This window comes from Lethenteron reissneri, chromosome 14 (assembly GCF_015708825.2).
Source record: "Lethenteron reissneri isolate LAM-NWPU_2019-01 chromosome 14, ASM1570882v1, whole genome shotgun sequence".
NCBI classification, from domain to species: Eukaryota; Metazoa; Chordata; class Hyperoartia; order Petromyzontiformes; family Petromyzontidae; genus Lethenteron; species Lethenteron reissneri.
In genome coordinates this window covers 13,872,576-13,895,215 of record NC_083792.1, presented here as the reverse complement: position 1 = coordinate 13,895,215, position 22,640 = coordinate 13,872,576, and the positions used below count along the sequence as shown (strand labels likewise).

General features: G+C 45.9%; 1 protein-coding gene across 3 annotated transcripts in view; it reads right to left on the bottom strand.

Moving 5' to 3' along the window:
• LOC133342441 (latent-transforming growth factor beta-binding protein 1-like) overlaps nucleotides 1–22,640 on the bottom strand; it is a 131,459-nt gene that overhangs the window by 78,296 nt on the left and 30,523 nt on the right. For all 3 annotated transcript variants that reach the window (XM_061551632.1, XM_061551630.1, XM_061551633.1), the window contains 5 exons: nucleotides 21,877–22,160; nucleotides 17,860–18,045; nucleotides 13,180–13,380; nucleotides 5,859–6,241; nucleotides 2,338–2,440 (listed from right to left, as the gene is read on the bottom strand). In XM_061551632.1, the coding sequence (XP_061407616.1) occupies nucleotides 2,338–2,440; nucleotides 5,859–6,241; nucleotides 13,180–13,380; nucleotides 17,860–18,045; nucleotides 21,877–22,160 (1,157 nt within the window). The remainder of the gene's footprint in view (nucleotides 1–2,337; nucleotides 2,441–5,858; nucleotides 6,242–13,179; nucleotides 13,381–17,859; nucleotides 18,046–21,876; nucleotides 22,161–22,640) is intronic.

Below are 22,640 nucleotides of genomic sequence, written 5' to 3'. Positions count from 1 at the left end.
TATATACTGTGTACACTGTGCAGTATATATATACTGTGCAGTGTAGACAGTGTGTATATATACACTGTGCAGTCTACTCAGCCATGGCTAAGGTCAGTAGTGAGTGCTATCAGAAGCAGTCCTGGGTCCCTAAAAGTTAACTCAGCCTTTGTCGAGTACCTCGTGTGGTGTGTGAGCATCATCATAGGGGAGACAAAGGTGGCTGGGCATGGTGCTGGTACACTACCCCTTGGTGCACATTGTTAGACTGAATAGGTGCTCGCTGAGAGCACTTTCCCAAACAGCCTCTGTCAGCTACTCGTATATATGGGATCTCTGTGGCTTGTGTATACACACATTCTCACCAATACATATCCAATAGGGTTGTAACAATTCACTCCCCAACTATGGAGAAACAACCCCCTGAGAGGCCAATCAAAACCATCATGTTACCATACATAGTAGATGTTACCAAAAATATTTCCAAAATCTTAAACAAACACAAGATCCAGGCCCGATTCAATACAGTACACAAAATCCGTGATCTAATGCCATCTGTAAAGGATGTCATTGCTGACATGCAATATCCTGGAGTTACAAACTGAGCTGTACCTGGCGGCAGCAGTTACATCGGGGAAACGAAACGACATGTCTCGGACCGTGTCCGCGAACACAAGGAAGATCTGAAACACGGCAGAACCAATACCTCTGCCGTAGCTGCCCATTGTTATAACGCTGTGGGCTTGCATGATATTGTGTTTTCCGAGACCAAGGCACTCTGCAAACGTTCGGGCTACTATCAAAGGTTTGTTCATGAAGCCATCCAGATATATAAACATAGACATAACTTAAACCGAGAAGATGGATACAAATTGAGCAATCATTGGAAGGATGTTTTTAACCAGGTGAAACCCTAACTGCTTTTTATCATATCTGCCGGGTGCGGGTACTGGCCTATTGGTTCGAGTTAACCCCCCCGCCCCCCCCGCATCCCCAGCTCTCTCGGCCTCCCACTTCCAGCCCCGCCCACTTCCCCCCGTCCAGCTTCACGTCCCTCTCCTAGCGTCCACGCAGCGCTCCCCTCCCCTCCCCTCTCTCTCCCCCCTTGCCCCTCCCTACTCTCTTACCTATGTAACCTCTTACCCCGGCATCTCTCTCCCACTTCAGCAAAAAAAAAAATTGGTGTGGTTTTCCACCTGATGATGATTGCTTGTGTTGCAATCGAAACGTCGTGATTTATTTTATTTTATACCTACGTGACTTTACCGAAAGAACCAAAGAGTATGGATTCCTGCAGTCACGAAAACTTAAAATCTAGATTCAAATCTAAATGAAGAAAGGCACCGTGGAACTGTGGGGCATGACATCAGGAGGCCTTCATCCAATAGTGGATAGAACATGGCCGACAGTGATATTGTTAGAATAATATTTTTTGCGAATACAGGTCTTATATAATTGCTGTGCACACATTCATTTAAATACATCCACGATGAATGCAGGAAACCAATTGGCGATGTTCACGACAGATTGACATTGTACTGAGTCGATCCAAGAAACAGGCAGACACTTAGAGACACTTGAATTCGAATGAGTTTCTTACACGTTGCCAATGTCCAGAGATGCCAGCAATGAAAGAAGCTCTCAGCAAAGACAGGAGATGCCAACAGCCAAATGTGCCGTCACATGCCAGCTCTTATTCAGTGTGAGGAGCGTGCGTGGCTTGCGATGTGCTTTTGACGACAAACGCAAAGTTTTTGTTCCCAACGCTTGCCTGGGGATGGGCTGTCGAGGTTGCCTCGACGGTTGAAGCATTTGCCATCATTCCTTTCACCACCTCAGCGTGCGTATAGATTCCTAGTGTGTGGCGCTTTCTCTCTCATGGCTTTTGGTGGAACGTGGCAACAGGCGGCCGTGCTGACCATGCTGTTTGGGAGTTGCCAACATCTCGTTTTTCAGGCTTGGCAGAGTTTGTCAGGCCCACAGAATGTCTGAGCCATCAACAATGGTTGCTGGGAGCCACAAAGCTTCTGCTGAAGAGGAGTGTTGGCCCTAGGGATAAACGTTGGACGAAATCCAAACAAAAATATGGATTTCCATAACTGAATGTTGGCATGATTTAATGGTGAAATTTTCGCAAAATCGTTTACACAATGCAGATATGTTGCAATTTCCATATAGTAGCAGAATCAAGAGAGATTATGGTGGGTCGGGGAGGCTTTCATCCAGCAGTGGACTGATCATGGCTGATGATGAAGATAATGTTAATAGTGGTACACACTGGTCTGCCCTTAAATAAATATTTTACCACGACGGAATCCACTCATCCACTCGTGCATTCGAACATCACAAACCACTCACCAGCCTTGGGAGGGCACCGTGTGCAGGCGTTGCTTCCCCACGCAGCTCCGATGCTTCCGCAGCAGTCGTCCTGCCTCGTCAACCCGAGCAGCGGCTTCAGACACTGCAGCCGCACGCGCGCACCGCCACACACGTGCACGCTCCGTGAGGCTCGAGTGTTCACAACAGTGGCACTTCTCTTGAGGTTAGCGATGCGAATATTCAACAACAACTACGATGCGTGGACAAAGCAATCGATCTCCACCACCCAGCCCCACATCAGCCGCCACTTGGCCTCACCAGCCTGAGAGAATAACTGAACAGGATCCGCACACTGAGACTTCAGCAGCGCCGTCGACGAGACGAAGGGCCATATTTAGAGTTACGGCTCAGCTCAGGCTTGAGTCGCTCAGTTGCTTGCAAAGACGTCAAGAGTGACTGAGCCCAGATTTGGTTCAGGCTGAGCTCGTGGAAATCCTGCGCATGGCTGGAACTATGCTCGAGACGACTTGAGTTGAGTCGGCTCATTTGAGACACAGCCACGCCTGAGCCAAGCCATTGCTAAGAATAGGGGCATAAGAATGTCCCTGCAGCACACACAATGCTGACTGCATGGACGCTGGCTCGCAATGAGTGGTACCTGCTCATGGGGAGCAATACAAGGAACGGGTATACAACAAACCTCAACTCACACGGAGACTGACACATCACTAACTCCTGATAAAACACCAATATGTATTCACACCAATATGTATTCACGGTTGCAGCAGTTAGCATGAGTTTGAAGCTTTGTGCAGGATGTGCATGCATTCATATCTAATGCGCGACACTATTTTATGATATTAATTGAGGTGTGTAAACGACACGTTGATTCATTGATTAATATTCATTCTGAAGGACACAACACATGCACAGGATGGCACGTGTACACGTCAATGTGTTTCTATTTGCATGTGCTGTCAGCAGTGGGTTCACGTAACCCCTGCAGCCACTAGAGGTGCGACCATGAAATGGAATGTTAATCGGAACAAAAAATAGATTCTTAAAATCACCCCCACTACAACTAATATCTAGCACAGTATAGTGCGTTCATATGATAGATGAATCGCTAAGTACCTATTAAAAGATTGGCTAAATATCCCAATGCAGAGCCCTCCTGAAAGTCTTAAGAATCAACAAAGCTCTTGTGGAAAAATAAACATCATTATTGTTTTTACACTCCTGTGTTATTTACTTTGGCTGGAGTGGAGAGATCAAGAGTCGAGGAATGCAAAAATGTGCGAGTTGGATGGAATCTTTAAAGATGTTTAATTCACAATGAATTGCACAAAGAGACAACAAATACTGATAGCGACTTTAGTTTGAGGTTTGACTTTACTCAAGAAAACCCAGCAAAATGTTTAAGCTTTTGAAACAGCCAAAAGTACAGGTAGATATTGATGCAAATTAACAAGCGATAATTTACAGCTGTTTGTGAAATCCATTGCTGGACAGAGTGTTTTCGGCATACAATTGCCACTCGTGTAATTTACTTACCTTCCATTCGATTAAAAGATTTCGTGACTGCAGGGATTCAAATTCTTGCTTCTTTTGGTAACCACAGCAAGACATTTTTTTCTTGCTGTTGTTTTTACACCTGATGATGATTGCTTGTGTTGCAATCGAAACCTCGTGAGAATGTTATTCTTTATTCTTATCATTTTATTATTTCCCTTCTACGTGACTGTACCGAAATAACCAATAATATAATTACTTAACTGCACTTCAGCATGCTGGTCAGTGCTGGTTAGTGAGAGAGAACCCAGGACCAGCTCACATATAAGTTACCACCAATGTTAGCCATGGCTGGGATTCATATTCGGGTCACTGGGTTCATAGCCGCAGTGTGATAGCCACTGCGTCTCCAAAACACCACGTATACATATGTTCCACACACAAAAAACATTATTAACATCACATTTGCGCGATCCAAGTACCAGAACAAGGAAACGGTTTGCCTGGCCGGTTTCCCAATAGCACCATGGTTTGTTATGATCATCACCGTGGACTTAAACGCATTATGAATGAGTATCTACTGACAACAGTAATGTATACTGGTGATGCAGAGCACATTCTGGGACCGATATTTCAAATGCAGCGCAAATCCCCAGGCAGTGTCACACATGCCCAATTTATTAAAGTATCCCAAACTCTCCTGGGTGCTCGCTCATCTCTTCAAAGGTTCAATCTCCTTCTACGGATTACTGATAGAAAGGGATCCTCTGGGTACCGCTTCCGTTATTACCAGACGACCACATGAAGGTCATGTTCACACTCAAAGTAGCATCTTATGAGACAATCGGCCACCCCCGGTGGACACAGAGGAACAAATTAAAGCGAAAAGTTTCCTACACCCACCTCAGCGAATGTTAAAGTTTCCTTAAGAAGTAAACACATGCCTGATTCTAATCCAAAATGTGTTGCTTTGGGATCCACCTGGCAATGATCCCCTGAATAAATGCGAATGGTCCCGAGTTATGTTTTCCACAGACACACAATATTTCCTTCAGTTGTAGCTGGCAACGTCCTGGTTATAAAAGGTCGACTCAAGGAAGTAGCCAGATGCCTGAGGGGTCAGAACTCTGACCCCTCAACTCTGACCCCTCAGCTGGCACTGCTGAGATCTTGGGTTTGAATGGAAGTATCTGCCCATGAATAATCCAGGTAACCAATCGTAGTGGTCATCAGCGGCTGCACACAATATAAAAAACTATCAAGCAATTTTTTTTACGTTATTTGAACACACCCAAGCTCAAATACTATGGCGTTGTCATATTATGTAAATCTACAGTCGGGTAGGTGGGAATTCCACCCACAAGTGTGTGGATAAATTATGCCACTTATATGAGTCTCAGAAGTAATTTTGTAATATTTTCTTCCTTTAGTTGTTTTCTAGCAAGGTTTGATGCACCACTCCGAGATGGCTCCCAATGTATATGTCACCTCGTAGCAGTATGCTGATATCGTAATAAAATAACATTTGGAAGAAGAACAAGTTAAAACATCTAGGAAACTCGCAGAGAAGCACATGATCATGTCACGCTGCATGCATTTGATCCCATCAGATCTCGGATATTAAGCAGGATTAAATCTGATGAGTATGTGCTTGGATGGGTGACCACCAGGGCTTTTCAGGTGTTGTGGTCATGGGGCTGTAAAGGTGGCCAGGATATCGCAATTCTGAGTGTTCACGTCTGTAGGTTTTCTCTGAATACTCTGGCTTCCTCACGCATGGAGCCAAGCAAGCACTCGTCAATAGTATCATTCACACATCGAATTCAGAACCCGCCTGCTGAGCAAGAAACGTGCGACTCATTGAAGCCCTCCTGGGTCCACAACCGACATTATCAACAAGAAGCAACGTGCATCTTGAATGTTGATGCGGCAAAACAACCGCAACAACTGAAAGTGCGAACCCACGACAATAAGGAACGTGGCAAGAGCCCAGCCGGCTGCTCCCCCACAATAACAAAGCCCCCGCTGTTCCCCCCACACCCCGTCACCTGGTCGCCGCTGAACTCGCGGAAGCACCTTCCCAGCGGCGGCGTGGCCGCGGGGATCCTGGGCTGCTCGTAGCCCGGCAGGTGGAACGCCTGGTTGTCCAGCTCGCCAACGCTCTTGTCCTGCACGTACTGGATGTGTGGCTGCTGCGGCGGCGGCTCCTGGCGCAGGATGGGCTGGTGGTGCGCCACGCGGGGGAACTGCGGCGGCTGCTGCCGAGGCTGCGGCTGGGGCGCGTGCGGCTCGGGGTGAGGCGCCTTGTCGGCCAGCAGCTGCTGTAGCGTGACGTCCTCGGAGAAGCGGGCCACCTGGTGGATCTGCACCGACGCCTCCGAAGGGTGCTTCACGTGCACCTTCACCAGGTCCGGATGATTGGCCAGGGAGGCTTGGACGTGAACACAGGATGGGCCCAAACGTCAGTTTGCAAATTTGAATGCATACGTAAAACATTCCCCCGTGTGAATCTACTCCTGGACGAATGCCTCCCCACACCGTGGTCAGTCATAGCAGTTTGATTGACCATACTTCACCACTCTGATCAGTGCAGGTTGGTGAATATGGAGGAACAAAACGGGTTTACATATCGCTCGCCTGATTCATAATAGAGGTTTTTGGGGTTAGATCGCATAAATATATAAGTGTGTCGTTAAAACCCGCCACCACCCGACACAGACAACTAGTAAGGGTTGTCACGTAAACAGAACGTGCCAATTCGTCACTAGTACAGCACTAGTGTGTAGTGTATAGTGTAGTGTATAGTAGTGTAGTGTATAGTGTAGTATACTAGTACAGCACACCGGTGTGTTGGAGAGCCAAGCCACAACATTTACAATCTGAATACGACGTTTCGCCAGTAATTACAACCAGCTTCATCTGCGGACCTTGTAAATTGACGTAAGATGGTCATTTTCAAACGGCGCTATATGAAACAAAATGTAATTGAATTAAATTAAATTTGATATACACTGAACGTATATTTGTCCTTGTTTATTTGGTGTCAAAATAATGCTTCTACAACCACCAATTGAATAACTGAAAGCGTTTCCATACGCGGTCACGTCTATGTATTGCGCTAAAACACAGATTTTGGAATGTGCTAAGGCACCATGCCATAATGTAAAGTGGGTCAACGCGGACATTATTTAAAAAGATCAGCTTCATGCCGAATCGGTGGGGTAGGCCATAAGTCTCCCACAAGCACTGGCATCACTCTCAGAGTGCGATGAACAGTTCCCCAGTGGTGCTGCAAGGCTGCTCGATTGTGTGAGGATACATGTATGGTAAAAATAAACTATCATCCTACACTTATAACTGTGTCAAGCTATGCAAAACACAGGGGATGCTGCCACGCTGTAATTGTTCGCACGCCAGACTCGCAATCCAAAGGCCGCCGGTTCGATCTCGAGGCGCGGCAGTTGAAACGATGGTGGCAAGTATCTTAAATGCACGTCCCCCGACACAACCTCTGTACATCCATCAAAATAAATGGAGACGCCACAGTTCGTCGATAATCGTGTCGTGTGTGTTGGGGTAAAGTGTGGGTAGCTCATACCGCTTACAAGACGTTGTGTCAGTGTGGGACAAATACTCTCTGGCGGGACTCTCTAGAGCTCCTTCTCATGTAGGCCCCCACCCACCAGCAGTGCAGTGGCATAAGCAAGCAATTCCATTGCAAGCCACAACACTTACAATTCCTGTATCATAGTGACTTCGTGGAAATGGATCTACATTCTCGTGGTCAATTAAAAAACCAGCATGCCAAATTGTGTTCCATATTTATACCGAATCTCTCAAATGTTGATTTAAAAATGAAGAATATAATATAACTGATAGGTGCAATGGAAGGCAGAGAGATTTCCCAGAAATCTCTCCTAGCACACGCCTGCTCTCATTTGGATCCCCGGCAATTAATTTCCAGGAACCTTAAACTGTGTTTGTGAGTTCAGATATTTAAGTAGTTGCTTCCAAAAAAAAAACACATCGAGCAAAGGTACCACAAAGCCAGTGTTTTGGAAAGGGAAAGGTTAATGCGGTAACTATTATCAAGCATGACAAAGTGCAGATTCCAGTTCCAAGAATAAGCAAGAACGAAACTGCTGAAATAAAACACAGCCTTGAGTGTGGTCACCGCAGCTATCAATTAAAAGAACTGTGTGATAGGTCCCATCCACCAAGGCAGCTGTCACCAAATATGATCTCTCCCAAGCAAAAAAAATATATAACTGAAATGGTTTCCATATGGATCGCCGAAATAGAATCACTGGAAAATTTAGAGGTTGATTCAGGAAAAAAGAGAGAGAGAAATAAAATATGCTTCGGTGCAAGGATTTTTATTTTTTACGGTCAAATGTGTGACCTCTTAAGCTTCATGGCAAATTTGCACCGAGAGGGGTTTAAAAGCATCAGCCGCATCAAAGAAAAGAAAAACATAAAGCTGGCACACCAGTCTACGTAGTGACCCCCGCCCCCCCACCACCGCCATCCCATTAGGCATCTGTGCCTAATGGGATGAGGTGCAGTTCAAGAATTGCTTCTGTGGGCTTAATCGAAGCGAGTTGTCCAGGGCTGAGCTCCGGAAAATATGTCCCTGCTCTGACCCCGCCTCCTCCTCCCAGTGTCTGGTGGTGTGGGGCAACGTCGCAGGTGGGGGAGGGGATACACGTTGAGGCCCCCCAGGAAATATTCCATGAGGAATTAAGCCCTGACTATTGCAATACCAATAGGAGTGATGCCGACTCCACAATCCACACAGTAAAAAGTTGTAGCTGCTCAACTGACGTGGGTGACATTTGCTATGTTAAGACAGCATACAGAATTGGCAAACTGTCAGAATTTTTGCGGTTTTTGTCTCCAGCCATATGAGTTGTTATATGTCAAAATTGTAGATCCTATCATTACTGTTCCACTCAACACTTCTTCAACATGCAAAATACACCGCTGTTCAGATATAAACACACTTCATGGATGTGTGTGTGTGTAAATGTTGCCAAAGTACGCTTGCAAAATAAATGTTCATCTCAGTGGATTCCTACATGAAAGTTTGAGGAATACGTTAACCGGCTCCAATTTCATTCTTTGGGTCTTTCGGTAAAGTCACATAGAACATTTTTTTTTATCAAAAACTACTACCTTCTTGATGAATCCCTGCAGTCACGAAAGCTTTAAATCGAAAAACTACTACGTTTCGATCGCAATACAAGCAATTGTCACAGCTTCAAGTCAAGATTTCTGCTACATTTTGATCAGGTGTTAGTTATTTTTTATTATTATCGTGGGTATGATGTTAAATTTCATCCAGCGATGATGTCACCTAAAAAGAACCACTGTTGAAGAAGGCCAGTGGAAACCATCAGTGTCTCTTTCCTTCTCCAGTTATCGCTCAGAAAGTATTGGACGGAGTTGAGGAGTGGGGAGCTGAATGGGATAGGGAAGAGGCAACTTGAACCATAAACCTACTGTTGGGCCAGAGAACTTAAGAATAATACGAATAAGAGAATATTCTGGTTGGTAAAACATAAATTCCAATATGTATTAATTATCAGCCTATCGAGGGGGCTGGATGACCTCATAGTGAGTGTGCACACAGAGTCAGTGTTCTCTGCTCGCGCATGGCAATATGTTCAGGAGCTAAATGCCAATGTCGAGGTCTGCTCGCCACGGGAGGACTTCAGGAGAGAGTTCATGTGGGTTGGATATTCCTCCTCTGTCGAAGGAGCGCAGACTAGGGCGCTATGCCACGTGGTTAATGGCGTTGAATGGCCACATTGGCACTGTCATTGATGTTCTGATGCGCTTGATGGTTTACCGGTGTCCTATAGGAAGGTCCAAGCCAGGAGGTGCCATGTCTGGATCTTGATCGAGATTACCAGTGAGTAGGGAAAGCGTTCCTGAGTGTCGCTGATGTCATTTGCGAGATCAGGCTGCTGTGTACCGGCCGCGGGGCCAGATTCAAGCAGGACCCTGGGGCCCTCACAGTCTGAGGGGTGACTGAAAATACGTGGACTGCTTTATAATGGTGAAAATGCAATTCAGTAGCACCGTGATGAATGCTGATGGCGATTCGGCCATTAAAGTCATCGCATTGTGACTCGATATAGACCCCAATTGAAATACTTTTGTTGCTTTTATTTGCAATCAGTTTTACAATTTGTACATCACATTTAAATGCTGGAGCTAAAATATCTAAGGCGAATAACAATGGAGTGTTTGAAAATGGTCGTGGGAAGTGGAAAAAAAACGTCAAGGGAAGGAACCGAATATAGACAGAGGGCCCCCACAACGAGGACAGCCGCAGGTGCCCATTTAGCTGAGTTTGGCCCCGTGTACTCGTGGCAGAGTCCACGTGCCAAACTGAAATGTTACCCATCATCACATTACCCTCGCGTCAGGAATACAATGATCAGCGAGATTCCCCTTGCAAACAGATCAAGCATCTCCACTCACTGTTACCTGCTTTAAACGTGGATAATTAATTTTATTTTATTCAATGCACGTGCAATTCGATAGGTTACTCCAGTTTTGGAGCCAAAAAAATATGATTTCTTGGTCTGCCCAAGTATTTCTGTCCAAGTATTTTTGAAAGATGTATCTATGTTTTACCATATGTGGTGAAACTCATCTTTTGCTTGAAAGGAATTTGACATGCATAAACATCAACTTTAAAAAATACTCTAGCCACTGTTGGGATTTTGTCCAGTGATACAGCCATATTAATCACAGAATCTATAAGCGCATTTGCACACTCATAGGGAGCTCACGAGCCCATGGGGTTTAGATTCCTATACAACTCATGTTGTAGTGTGTGGTTGTTTCTTTCATTCTCTGCTGAATACTGTGTGACATTAGAGTCTGCAATTGCCATCACTCTTAGTCATTTCATCTTCAAATACCAGAGCCATCAGACACTGGTGATGGGGTGTCTGTTTCCAATGCGCAGTAAGCTGTGTGGCAGCTGCAAGTTGTATAAATTGCTTCTGGCATACAGCGGGAGAAACATGATATGCCGCACACGGCAGCGGACAGTTGGCCTGCAAGGCTAAGAGGACCACACAGGCGTCAAATGTAACGCGATGGCACCACAGATGGCCCAAGTATGTGCCACTTCCTTCGAGGAGAGAAAATTAGGAAAATTATAGTTTTAGAGTTTGGTTTCTCTCCTCTGGGGCTAAACACGTGGAGTGATTAAAAAAATATCCTTAAATTAAAAGCGATTAATGTAAGTTAAATAGACAGTTAGACAGCCTTTCTGTCCACATCTCAGCACAGCAACTGAGGACTTTCCAAACAGAACTGTTTAAGTTTTGACAGCGGCAGCAATAGCCTTTCCCCTACAACAAACATGCGTTGTGTGATTTGGACGCACACATTTACTGTTGTTGCTTCATTCCACATATTCCGTCAGAATCCTCCTGAGAAAATCGTTAAGACTCTCTGCCACATGCTCTTCACTGCAGCAAACCAAGGCCACCTGTCAAAGCCTCCAATCAACTTCCATTCAGTGGGTGATCCCACCTTCTGTGCTGATGCCCCATACTGTTTGGAACTGATCCCTGGCTCCATCCCATCTGCACTGCTGACGATATACCCCTGTCGGAGTGTGGCTTTAGACCTTCCTCTTCTACAGCTTGTGCCGTGTCTCCACGGTGTTGTTGGGTTGTCCCGCGTATTTTTCGGCATGATGTCCGACGATCTGCTGCAAATGCCTCTTAAAGGCCTTCGTGTTTTCCTATTCCTAGGACTGACTGTAGGTAGTTTGTTTGAAAGGATTTAACCATGGGTTGATAACTTTATTTGCTTCGTAATCGTTGCACTGCACTTGCGGTACCTGCTTTTATAGTTTGCTTTTTAAACCCATATCTTCATTGATATCATTGTAATATCAATAGTTGTAATCTTAATCGATTCTCAAACAATGTAAGCAAAGAGTTTGTTTCAAAGACAAATGTTGGCCATATACATCTCGCCAAATGTCTCAATCAGCACCGACATTATATTCCCAAGCACCCGGCTTTCCCATTTCACCTGTGCAGCCACCAACCCTCAAACCAATAGACCACACAATAACGCACAGCCTTCGTGAAACCATCCCCCGCAGCATTTTAGACATTTACCAGGAGGCGACTCCTGAATCTATCCACTGACTCGATCACGAGCCTCGATAACAGTGCCCTGAGAACGATTGCTTAAGGGCGCTGTATAAATTTAAATTATTATCATTACAGGAACACTGCTGATCAATTACCCATATTTAATCGTGTGGCAGGCCACGTAGTAGTTTTATGCCAAATTCTTGTCATTAACCCTCCACCACATCATGAAATGTCGTCCCCTATGTGTATAGCATCTCGAGATATAATCACCTTTGGACAGTTTTTGGTATTGAATTTGTTTTGTAAAACTATGATTATTATTAATCATAACAACAATTATAATCTTGATTTATATATAGCGTCTTAATCCTTCAGACAGCATCTCAAGGTGCTATACAAGAACAACGATTTATATGCAAATAATACGGAGGAAACTTTAAAGATTATAGAGACCATCCACAATGGGCTAGCACGCAATAATTACGCCTCAAATGAAATACGGATAAATTTGGATAATATATTAAAACCAAAACACACCATCTGGGCAGATGTATCCACTCCAGTCCTATAAGGGGGAACCTGCATGATAAATTTTATTATTATGTATCTTGATGGTAAAGTTGACCTTGAGGAAATAATTACAAATACAGAGGCCAGATGATGGCAATGGTACCTAGACAGAATTCAAACCCAGGTCATTAGGATTGTCTTCTGGTGATTCAACCATTATGCCACCACTCCTTACACTCACAAGGTTCCACAGCAACAAAGGCTGCTAAAATGTGCCTGTAGGCTGCTGTGACATCGCCATGTCGTGCTCTTTGAGGCCATATAGATTGGTGAATGCTTATTGGCATGGCAGGCTCACAGGACAGACGCAGATGGTGTGGGTCAACCCTAAACAAACACTAACATTCCCCCATGTAGCCTTCGTAGAGTGTTGCTGCAAGTGCTGTCAGTGGGCACATACATGGGGCAGGATGGTGTAGCCAGCAACACACCTGGCCATCTTTGGCTCCCCTGTGCTAATGTTTGCACACACCACTTGAATAGATACTAATTTAAGACTGAGTCTACCTAGGGGAGACTCAGGGTTTATTCTGATACCAATCGGGACTGATCTTAGCCATGGACGTGAATCAAACTCGGATTGCTGGATTAGTGGTGCAGTGCACTAACCACTGCACCGCAAGCTCCATCCCACATGACGCAGTACACATGCACACATATTTACCTTGGGAGAAATTTCCGAGAGTGGACAGCGGAAAGGTGAATGTGGAAGAGCCCTTCCACCCGTTACTGCCCGCGTCAGCCACTTCCGTTGAGTTGGGGTCAGCGGCAAGGTGGCAGAACTTGCCCGTGTATCCGGGCTTGCAAAAGCACTTTTCCTTGGTTATGCAGTGCCCCCCATTTTGACACGGGATTGAGCATACCACTGTGTGGTAAACAAAAACAACAAAGACAAACAAAAACACACATTAGAGTGAAGCCAAATATGAAAATAACGGTACACCATGTCACACACAATTGTCTCAATGTCTCAAGCGTGTACGCACACAGTTTGCTAAAGCTGCGCAGTGGTCAGAAAACGACACAATCATTCTGACAACCGGATTAGTATTCGCTGGTGAACTATATCTGAAACTGGCCCTTGCCTCCTTTTTGCCAATCTGCATTGACCAGAACGGTGAAGTATGGTCAAAAACGTCCAAGACCGACGTGGCACGAGGAGGTATTCATCCAGCAACGGACTGATGAAGGTTTGTACATTGTCATGATTCTTGTTATGAAATAATTAAGTGGCTTGGTGCAATAATATTGTTCAGCATTTGAAGAATATGAATTAGAATGTGTAAGTTAAACTAAAACAGGAAACCCATCATGGTGAAGGGGTTTGAAGGTTATTTTGGCAAAGAAAGTATGTGTGCATCAATCAATCAATGTCCTGTGTTGAGACTTAACAAGGGCCAAGTTAAAAATAATACTGGGCTTACAAGGCACTTCACGTAAGTCTGGATTACGTGAGATAATTTCCTACAATTGCATGTTTTTTTAAGATTGTTTGTCTAAATTCCTAATGAAAACTGCTTGCAAGTCATGCATTTGTGGAAGGTTTTGCTGTCAGTTGTTGGTTTACAAAGAAACAACTGAGACCTGACCCAGAGCCCAAAGACAGCACAGAGGCACATTAGTCGAGGAATGTCTTAAACAGAGGCAAATCAAGGTAAACCTATCTCTTCTAAGAATGCCCTTTCATGCTGCAGACGACGTTTTGCTGTATACCTTAAAGCACTGGGGAATCCACATTAATCATCTCCAGGTGATGGTTTTGAATGTTCAGCTATCAACTTCATCAACATTACCAGCAATGTAGCTCTAAATATTTTTTTTGCACAGTCTCTTTCGGTTCACGTGTGTTCATTTCACTGTTAGACTAAAATATTGAATTTACTTTCACATGCACCTAACTTTTACTGGTGTCTCTTGCTCTCAAATTATATTTATACAGTTTTTTTATTCGCGTGTTCCGTTTTTACAACCCTTACATACTTCATTTGTTACCGGTGCAATACTCCTTGTGGAGCCTGTACTCCCTCTGCGCAATGTCGATGTGTCTGCCTTCATTCGGTTGTTGCTGTGCTCACGGCAGCACCACGGATCTCAATTGTAAAATAGCTGGGCAACTGGCTAAACAGGACCCATTTCGTTATAACAAATAAAATAAACTCAAACTTTCAAGTTGTACCACGTGCTGTTTGGCATGATGTCCGACGTTGCACTCCACATGCCGGGAGGGCTCCTTTGAAAATTGAACTGAAATTCTGCTTGTTCAGAAACTGAAGTCGGTTTACAGCCGTCAGTCAGTACGTTGGGGCGAAAGGCCTGCCCCATCACGCTGCTAAACAACACGCGGTACGACGAGGGACACACACTGGAGGGATGTATACAGCAACAACAACAGCAACAACAACAACAACCGCCATTCGCCACTAAGTGGCGGTGACGTCAACACGAAGCTTGTATGCAGCACAACTGTGAACACCGACGCATCAATATTACCCACAATAGTTTAAATTAGCTCAAGTTTTATTTTAAAACTTTAAAAACAACAACTTTATTATTTAACGAATGTTTATTTCAGGGTTTCCATATTGGACACTTTTTTGACAGTGATATACTTGTGCTAACAAAACACACACCATTCGTAATTAACAAAGGCCTTGCTACAAAAACACGCAGTCGTTATCAACCATGATCAATGAAGGCCTCCCCAAGCCTTCGCAATCTCTTCCTCTCCTGTGGCACAATGATGCCCCGAGCACCGACTCAGGAATTGATTTCATCACTCGATCGCTCCCTTGGATGCTTTCCATTCCTTGGCTGCCAAATTATTTTAGACCATCAATCATAATCCCTTTGAGCTACGCGTCACGCCCAAGCCGACTTACTTTTCCTCACGGTTTGAATGATGGCAAAGACGCGACATAAAACGAATGAGATACCTATTGGGCTATGACCCATCTATCCCTCGACAGCGCGGAAGAGCAACGACGGGCCCGGCTGCCTCTTTGGCAGCAATATTGCCTCCCTCCTCTCGCCTCACGTGGGTTCACCTTCCCGTGAAAGTGCCGCTCTAAATCACCGCTACAAGACAGCTACAAGCCCTCGCTGCGGAGGGCTGAAGCGACGTCAGGAAACCGCAGCCTTCCCCGTGTCAACAGGCGATTCATCAGGCGCGCCGCGCGTGCTCTTAGCGGCTTGCTTGGCACAGGCGGAGTGTGGCCCACTGCGGGGGCACGCCGTGGTGACCTGCTGTCTCTCACAAGCCGCGAGTGCTGTGCCAGGTGAAATGCCTGTGGCCAGCGGGGTGGAGGAACGCTGCAAGCCCATCGGCGGCGAATTTACATTTGTGAGAGGGACAAAATGTATTCGTAGGTCTCTGCAATATTCCCTTCAAAGTGAACAGTTTAAGTGTTGCACCGCAAGTTGTTCGGTTTGATGTCCGACATTTCGCTCCATATGTTGGCAGCACCTTCAGGAACTGAGTGTTCTCATGCTTAAACGATCATTGGGTGGTGTTTGTCACCTTTGGTGGGCCGAGTTTAAGTCAGTGATGGTAATTGTGTATTGCTAAGGCGGGGACCATTCTCTCCTTAAGACCAATTATGACTTCTCAACAGGTTTATAAAATACAAATGAATGTTAAAAACATTCCGATGTGAACCAGGACACTGCATTAAGAATGTTTTTGAGATGAAACGTGAAAAGAAAAGAGTCACAATATCATAAAGAATCCCCATTTTTGTACAAATAATGTAACGTCACACTACTCCTACATCATATAGTACTGCATTCAATTGTAAAGCTAATCCCGTAAGCCGCACGTGCTATTCATATCTTGATCACCATACATTTTTTGACTGCCCCTCTTTGGATATAAACATCAGTCACCTCTGTCGAGCGAGAGCTCTCATTTCATCTTCCTGGACACGAAGTATTGGTGGCACATCAACTCGCAGCTTGGGGGCTGAGAGAACGAAAGTCTCCCAGAGAGGAGCAAAAGGTTTAAGCTTTTGTCACGGTGCCTGTCAAAATGCTCATTGCCGGTGTGTGCTCAGGCAATTAATAATAAACAAAGAACGCAGGGGCCAAAGGTTTAGTTGGTTTGAATTTAATGCTCGCCGGTTTGTTGGCATAGTAAAGTTAGCAGGCATATGCCTCAGAAAATTAGCTCCATAATTCTCAAAGGGCACCGAGTTATAGGAATGCGCTTAACTTTCACCCATTCACAATTTGGCCACGTTCATGGGAAAAAAACGCATCTTTGTGTGTGCGCACAAACACGTAGAGAAACGAGGTATGAGACCTTGACTTTTCGGTCAATAAATGTTCTAAATTAGGGTAATAGGCATGCGTATGCATACCACACTTACGAGACCTTGAGACCACTGTAGCGGCCTCATTTTTCTACGCTGACAAAGGATCTCGGGGGCTTTCAAAAGCCTCTTAAGGTGAACGCTTTTCCATTCCTCACTAAGTGAGGCCTAACCATCGTGACAAATGGGGGTTGCCACTTTTGACGAACATTCCTAAAAAAAGTCTAAATAATAGCACAGAGTAAATGCGCCTGGGCCGACTGCAGCAATAACCAATTCGGCTCTTGTGGACACAGGGACCCCTTTGTGCGAGCACGGTTTGCGTTTCCCTAAATGTAGCTGGTGGCGACGAGCGCGAGTTTGAAGGCGACCTGTACTTTTAAATCGGCTGGCGCTGAATGACGCAAGTGGTGTTCCCGCGTGACACATACGTGACACATACGTGACACGTGCAACAGCGCCCAGGACGGCAAAAAGTGTTCATGTTTGTTTGCCAAAACGATCCTCCTTCCACTCCGGGGGCCTAGCCATGCTGCGCATGACAATCGCACAAAACGCGCCCGACGATGAGACGCCCCAAATTAAGGGGGCAGCCTCAAGGTTTTTGTAGCCTCCGGCGTAAGTCACTGACGGGCTACACTCGCAGAGAGATAGAGGCACCGACGGGTGGACGGATGCCCAGATAAAATGGGATGGGTGGACGGACCCGCACGGGCAGGCACAGACAGACAAGGAGAAGACCCTCAAGGGTCCACCAATACAAACATATGAACAGATGGACAAACAGATAGATAGACGGATAGGTAGACATACTGACAAACAGACAGATGGTGGATGGACGGATGAACAGACAAACAAACAGAAGGCAAATGCAGACCGAGAGACAGACAAAAATAGACAAGACATTAATGGACAGACAGATGCGTATGACCAACACATGTATGGACAGATAGATAAGTGGGCATACGGACAACAGATACTCAAGTCAGACACATCAGAAAATATCCATGCCGACAGCCCGCCCGTCGCTGGCTCACCAATGCGGAACCTGGAGCCGTGTGGAGGGTAGATCATGCGCCCGTGCTCGCTGATGAGGGTGGTCACATTGCCCTTGGAGCAGCTGTGGCGGCATTCTCCGCGCGAGCAGTCCAGCGTGCAGATGGTGGGCGTGAACACCACCTTGATGCGCTGCGGGACTGGCGCGGCACCCATCGTGAGGTCTCCTACACCGCGCAGAGCCGCACGCCGTTACAATCGGAGCGAGGCTCGAGCAGACACTGGCTGCGAGTGCTTCAGTCAAACAGGACTTTTGTTTTTCCCGGAGATCGTCTGAGGTTTGCCTCTGGTCCTCTTGATTTAATGTGAGGGCGCAGCCCCGCAATTTCTTGCTCGTGCCATTGCTGGCAGAAGAGCCTCCACTAAGAGGAGCTCTCGACAAGCCCTCTTGGGTACCTCTCTAGAAGGTAAAGTGCTTGTCCGCTTTTCCACACTGGCCAGAAGGCTTGCAGGAGTCGGGGTACCCGCACTTGACCCAACCAAATGCCACCGACTGACCGACTAACTGTGGTTAACCCATTTTCTTTGGTTCTTTCGCTAAAGTCACGTAGGTATAAAATAAAATAAATTAAATCGCAACGTTTCGATCGCAACGCAAGCGACCGTCATCAAATCTTCTAGTCTAGATTGTGGTTAACCCATTTATGCTGCTGGCGGCACAGAGGCGGGATGATCCCACGTGGCCATTGTCGAGACTGCTGCGTCAGGGGTTGAGTTGAACCGGAAGCCTCTGTGCTGCGAGTCCAGCGGCACCTATCACGACACTACTGTGGCGGCAGCATCCCTTTACTATGAAGTGTTTCTTTCCGAATTCTACAAATGCTCAAGATGACTTAGCTTGGCTCTGACGCTTGGGTGTTTCCGCAGAATTCTACGAACGCCAAATATGATTTGCCACGGTTCATCGAGTCTTGGGCATTTCCACTGAATGCTCCAGTTTCAGAATAAGACTTAGTTTGGGTCTATGTCTTCCGTGTTTCCACAGGATACTAAGAATCATTAACATGTCAGTTTTAATTAGGCAACTTTGCAGTGATCCATAACATGCTTAATTATTTAGAACTCTGCTGTGTATTGCATTCTAAAGAGTTTTATGTCAAAAATAATGACTATGTCTTCATACGTATTCATGCTACCAGTTGGGTAGCTATTTTAGATAAGAGTATGCAGTAATATCTTCACGTGATCAGACGTTCATTTACATGCATAGACAAAAAGAAATAGCAATTAATTATTTAAATAGTAGTACTTTACCCTTATCTTTCCTTCATTCAGCTGTGTCCACTCTCTTTTGTTAATGGCCATGTTTCTGATCATATGTCACGGCAGGTAAATCACATTGGCTAAAATCTTTCATCTTTAGCCAAATTGGTATGTACTTGACTTAAAGCTTCCGTGACTTCAGGAATTCGTGATATCGCCATTATTTATTTATTATTTTCTATCGACGTGGCAGGTACTGTTCATGATCATAATGCTTAAGGTCAACTTGCAACTGGGTAATCTTACAATGTTTTTTCCAAACAGTCATTCCCTTCAGCATAGATCCGCTGACACACAGAACAGATTACGGATCTACCACATTGTTAGGCCTGGATGCTTCATAAGTAGCCAATTGGCAATCACTTGCCGTGCCAAATTCACATCGAGATGCCTCTGCCCAATTGCTGATCCTGTCATCTCGATAAGGTGCCAGGCCTGCTGTCCACACGTGGCCAGAGCTCGCGACTCCCAGTTCCGTTGCTATCGGCAGCCTCACCTCGAAGAATTTCAAGTCGCTTTGAAAGGGCGTTAGATTTACGGTGCCATTGGACACTTTAATGGGCAACATCCTCGCCAAGTCACGTGACTTTCGCCTCCCCCGCGTGGAAATTTTTAACGCTTAAGCTGTCCGTGGATATGTAATCTTCCTAAATCCCGCCATAATGTGCAACAATGTGCGGGTTTATTGTGTGTGGACAGGCCAATTGTGAGCTCATCCGAAGATGAAAGAACACAGTGATCAAAACCGCTGGAGTCGATTACGAACTACATGGGATTAATTATGACACAAAGTGGAAATCAATGCCTCAGTGGGAGAAAACTATTATCTTATTATTTTTAGGACAGCAATTATAATGTATTGCAACAAGATGTACCTCATGCACTTCTTTTTCGCAGAAAAGGTTCAAGCTAGCAACTGTAATTATAAATCCCTTGCAGGCTCTGTTAGCGACCTGAACAATGTTAACAAATGATATATTGCTCAACAAAATACACTGAACTGGAAATAGTAAATGTTTCCAAATGCTTTGGTGTTTTGAACAAAATAACGTCTTTCTCTGTGGCAGCGGTGGAAGCTGGATGGGACTCAATTTGGCGGGCGTGAATGGCAGTGGCGCTTACGTAACGTGCCCTGTGGCAGAGAAGCAGGGGCACGTGGGTTACAATGACGCGAGTGCCCAGAGTTCTTTGTTGCTCTTTTTTCCCTGGTGCACCAGAGCCAGACGTATTTGGGCGACAGGATGGCGCAGAGCTGACACCCGTCGTGCCTCGCAGCAAAGCGGACCTGGGCTCGATGCGTGACGCGGGCACCTTCCAGTGCGGCGTTTGTGTTTTCTCCCTGTCACGTGTGGGTTTCATTTGGGTTCTCTGGTTTCCTGCCATAGCTACAAAATAAAAACCATGCAGTGCAACTGGGATTTGCCAAACATCCCAATGCTGGAAAAATATCTGAAAATTACTACATTTGGACTACACATAGCAACATCCCTCCCTCTAAAGCCAAGACTTCACAAGACCCTCCTGAATAAAGTGTCTTAATACTTACTGAGGCTTTCCTGGTTAAACAAGCATAGTGATAATAATTGCATAGGGTGAGGAAGATCTGTGACACAATAAGACATAGGTTCTAGTTCTAACTAAGTCTATTTGTTCAACCAGGGCAGAACTCAAGAGACCAAGATACTCTCATTTTCAAGCATGACCTGGAGCATTAGTTTAACAGCAGGGGTGGCAATTGCGATGTTTAATCCCAACTACGTAATTTAGGTTCAGATTCCTGACAAGGTTACGCCTTTAAGAAGTGGATGACATTGTGTGTGTTATGGATCTACATTCAGATTGTCCAATGCCTTAGCTTGCCAATGTAATAGAGCTGATGACGAGCAACAGGCCTCAGAACATTGGTCCCGTGTCAAATGTTTCCATTAACTTTTTCAAAAGCGAGGTTGCAAATGGTCCAAGGTGAGCAGCTTCAAGAAAGGTCACGTACCCGAACATCAGCAACATGTGAGATTTCTCAGGATACACACTCATCAAATACAAACTTGCAGAGATGGTGAACGGTGATCTCGGGAGTACTTGAAGAGGTACAACTCAAGGCAATGCACGTTGTCTGCGGTACATCTCAGTGTTCTTGAGATACGATCATGAATCCCCTGACTTACCTGGCAACCTCAGCATTGTGTCTGTACCAAATACAGTCTGGTTATTGTGTGTAGAACCCCATTTAACACTGATCAACACTAAAGACCACCCATTCGGGAGAAAAAGAGGCAACCTTGCACTTTTTTTGCCAAAGATTGGCAAAAACACAGTACTTTTCTACCACTGCATGAATGACAGTGAAAATTATTTTTTTTATCCTCATGTGCTTTTGTACAGGGACACTGCTGTGGTGTTATGGTTAGAGCACTGGACTTAAAATGCGGACATTGAACGTTCGATCCAATCTCCCAGTGCTGCAGTCGAAACGACGGCCACACTTGGTCAGAACTTCTGCTTCTATCCACCCAGCGATATCACGAATGGGAACGTCAGTCAATTGGCAAGTGCCGTGTGGTGGGGGGTGAAGTGTGAGCACTCCCAACTCCTCCCACGATGGATTATTGGCCATCGCGGACGACTCGGTCAAATACGCGCTTGAGCTCCCTCTAAACGAGGCCCTTCTTCCAGTGGTGAAAGCGAGCCAGTACATTTCTGGGCTGCACCTTTACGCTCGACTTTGCTACTCTCACCGTTGCTTGCGGTGGCGTCCATTGGCTGATCGTTTTGCGGCGCCTGCCCAGCCGAGGATTTCCCGGGGGTCACCGCCAACACTCGAGGCCCGGATTGGGGCAGGGCCTGCTGGGCCTGCTGGGCCTGGGCCCCCGGACGGGCCTGGATGTGGGGCTGCGCCTGGCGGTGCACTTGCTGGGCGGGGGCGTCGCGCCCTGTGATGCGTGGCCTCGGCTGCTGGCTCCGCGCTTGTGCCGATGTCTGCGCGGAACCGCCCGGCGCCAGAGACACACGCGCCACGTTGCTGTGGGGGCGAGGAAGGGGAGAGATGGAAGAAAGTGGGAATGATGTGAGTAGAATTGTTACGTAAGTTTAACGGTCAAGCCCTCTCTGATTACAAACATATTCCCCTCCTTTGGTGTGTGTGCCGGACCCTTCGGCCTGTCTTGATGCTCTCACACAATATGCATTTTACTGAGGTGGCTAGGAGATGGCAGCATAGTGATGAATTATTTTTGTAGGTATATGTTTTTATTGCAACATAACGTGAGCCCCGGTACATCACGCCGTCTAATACAATTCGGTACGACGTGAGCACACAACGGGGGGGGGGGGGGGGGATATAGGGCCGCTGCTCCAGCCAAGTGGGGACCCCGTACAGGGGGGAGATGAAGATGTAAGTGGGGAAGTCATGGACTCGTCAACATATCAGTGCAGAGATTTGCATGCTACACTCTTCAACATATCAGTGCAGAGATTTGCATGTTACACTCGTGCATTCATG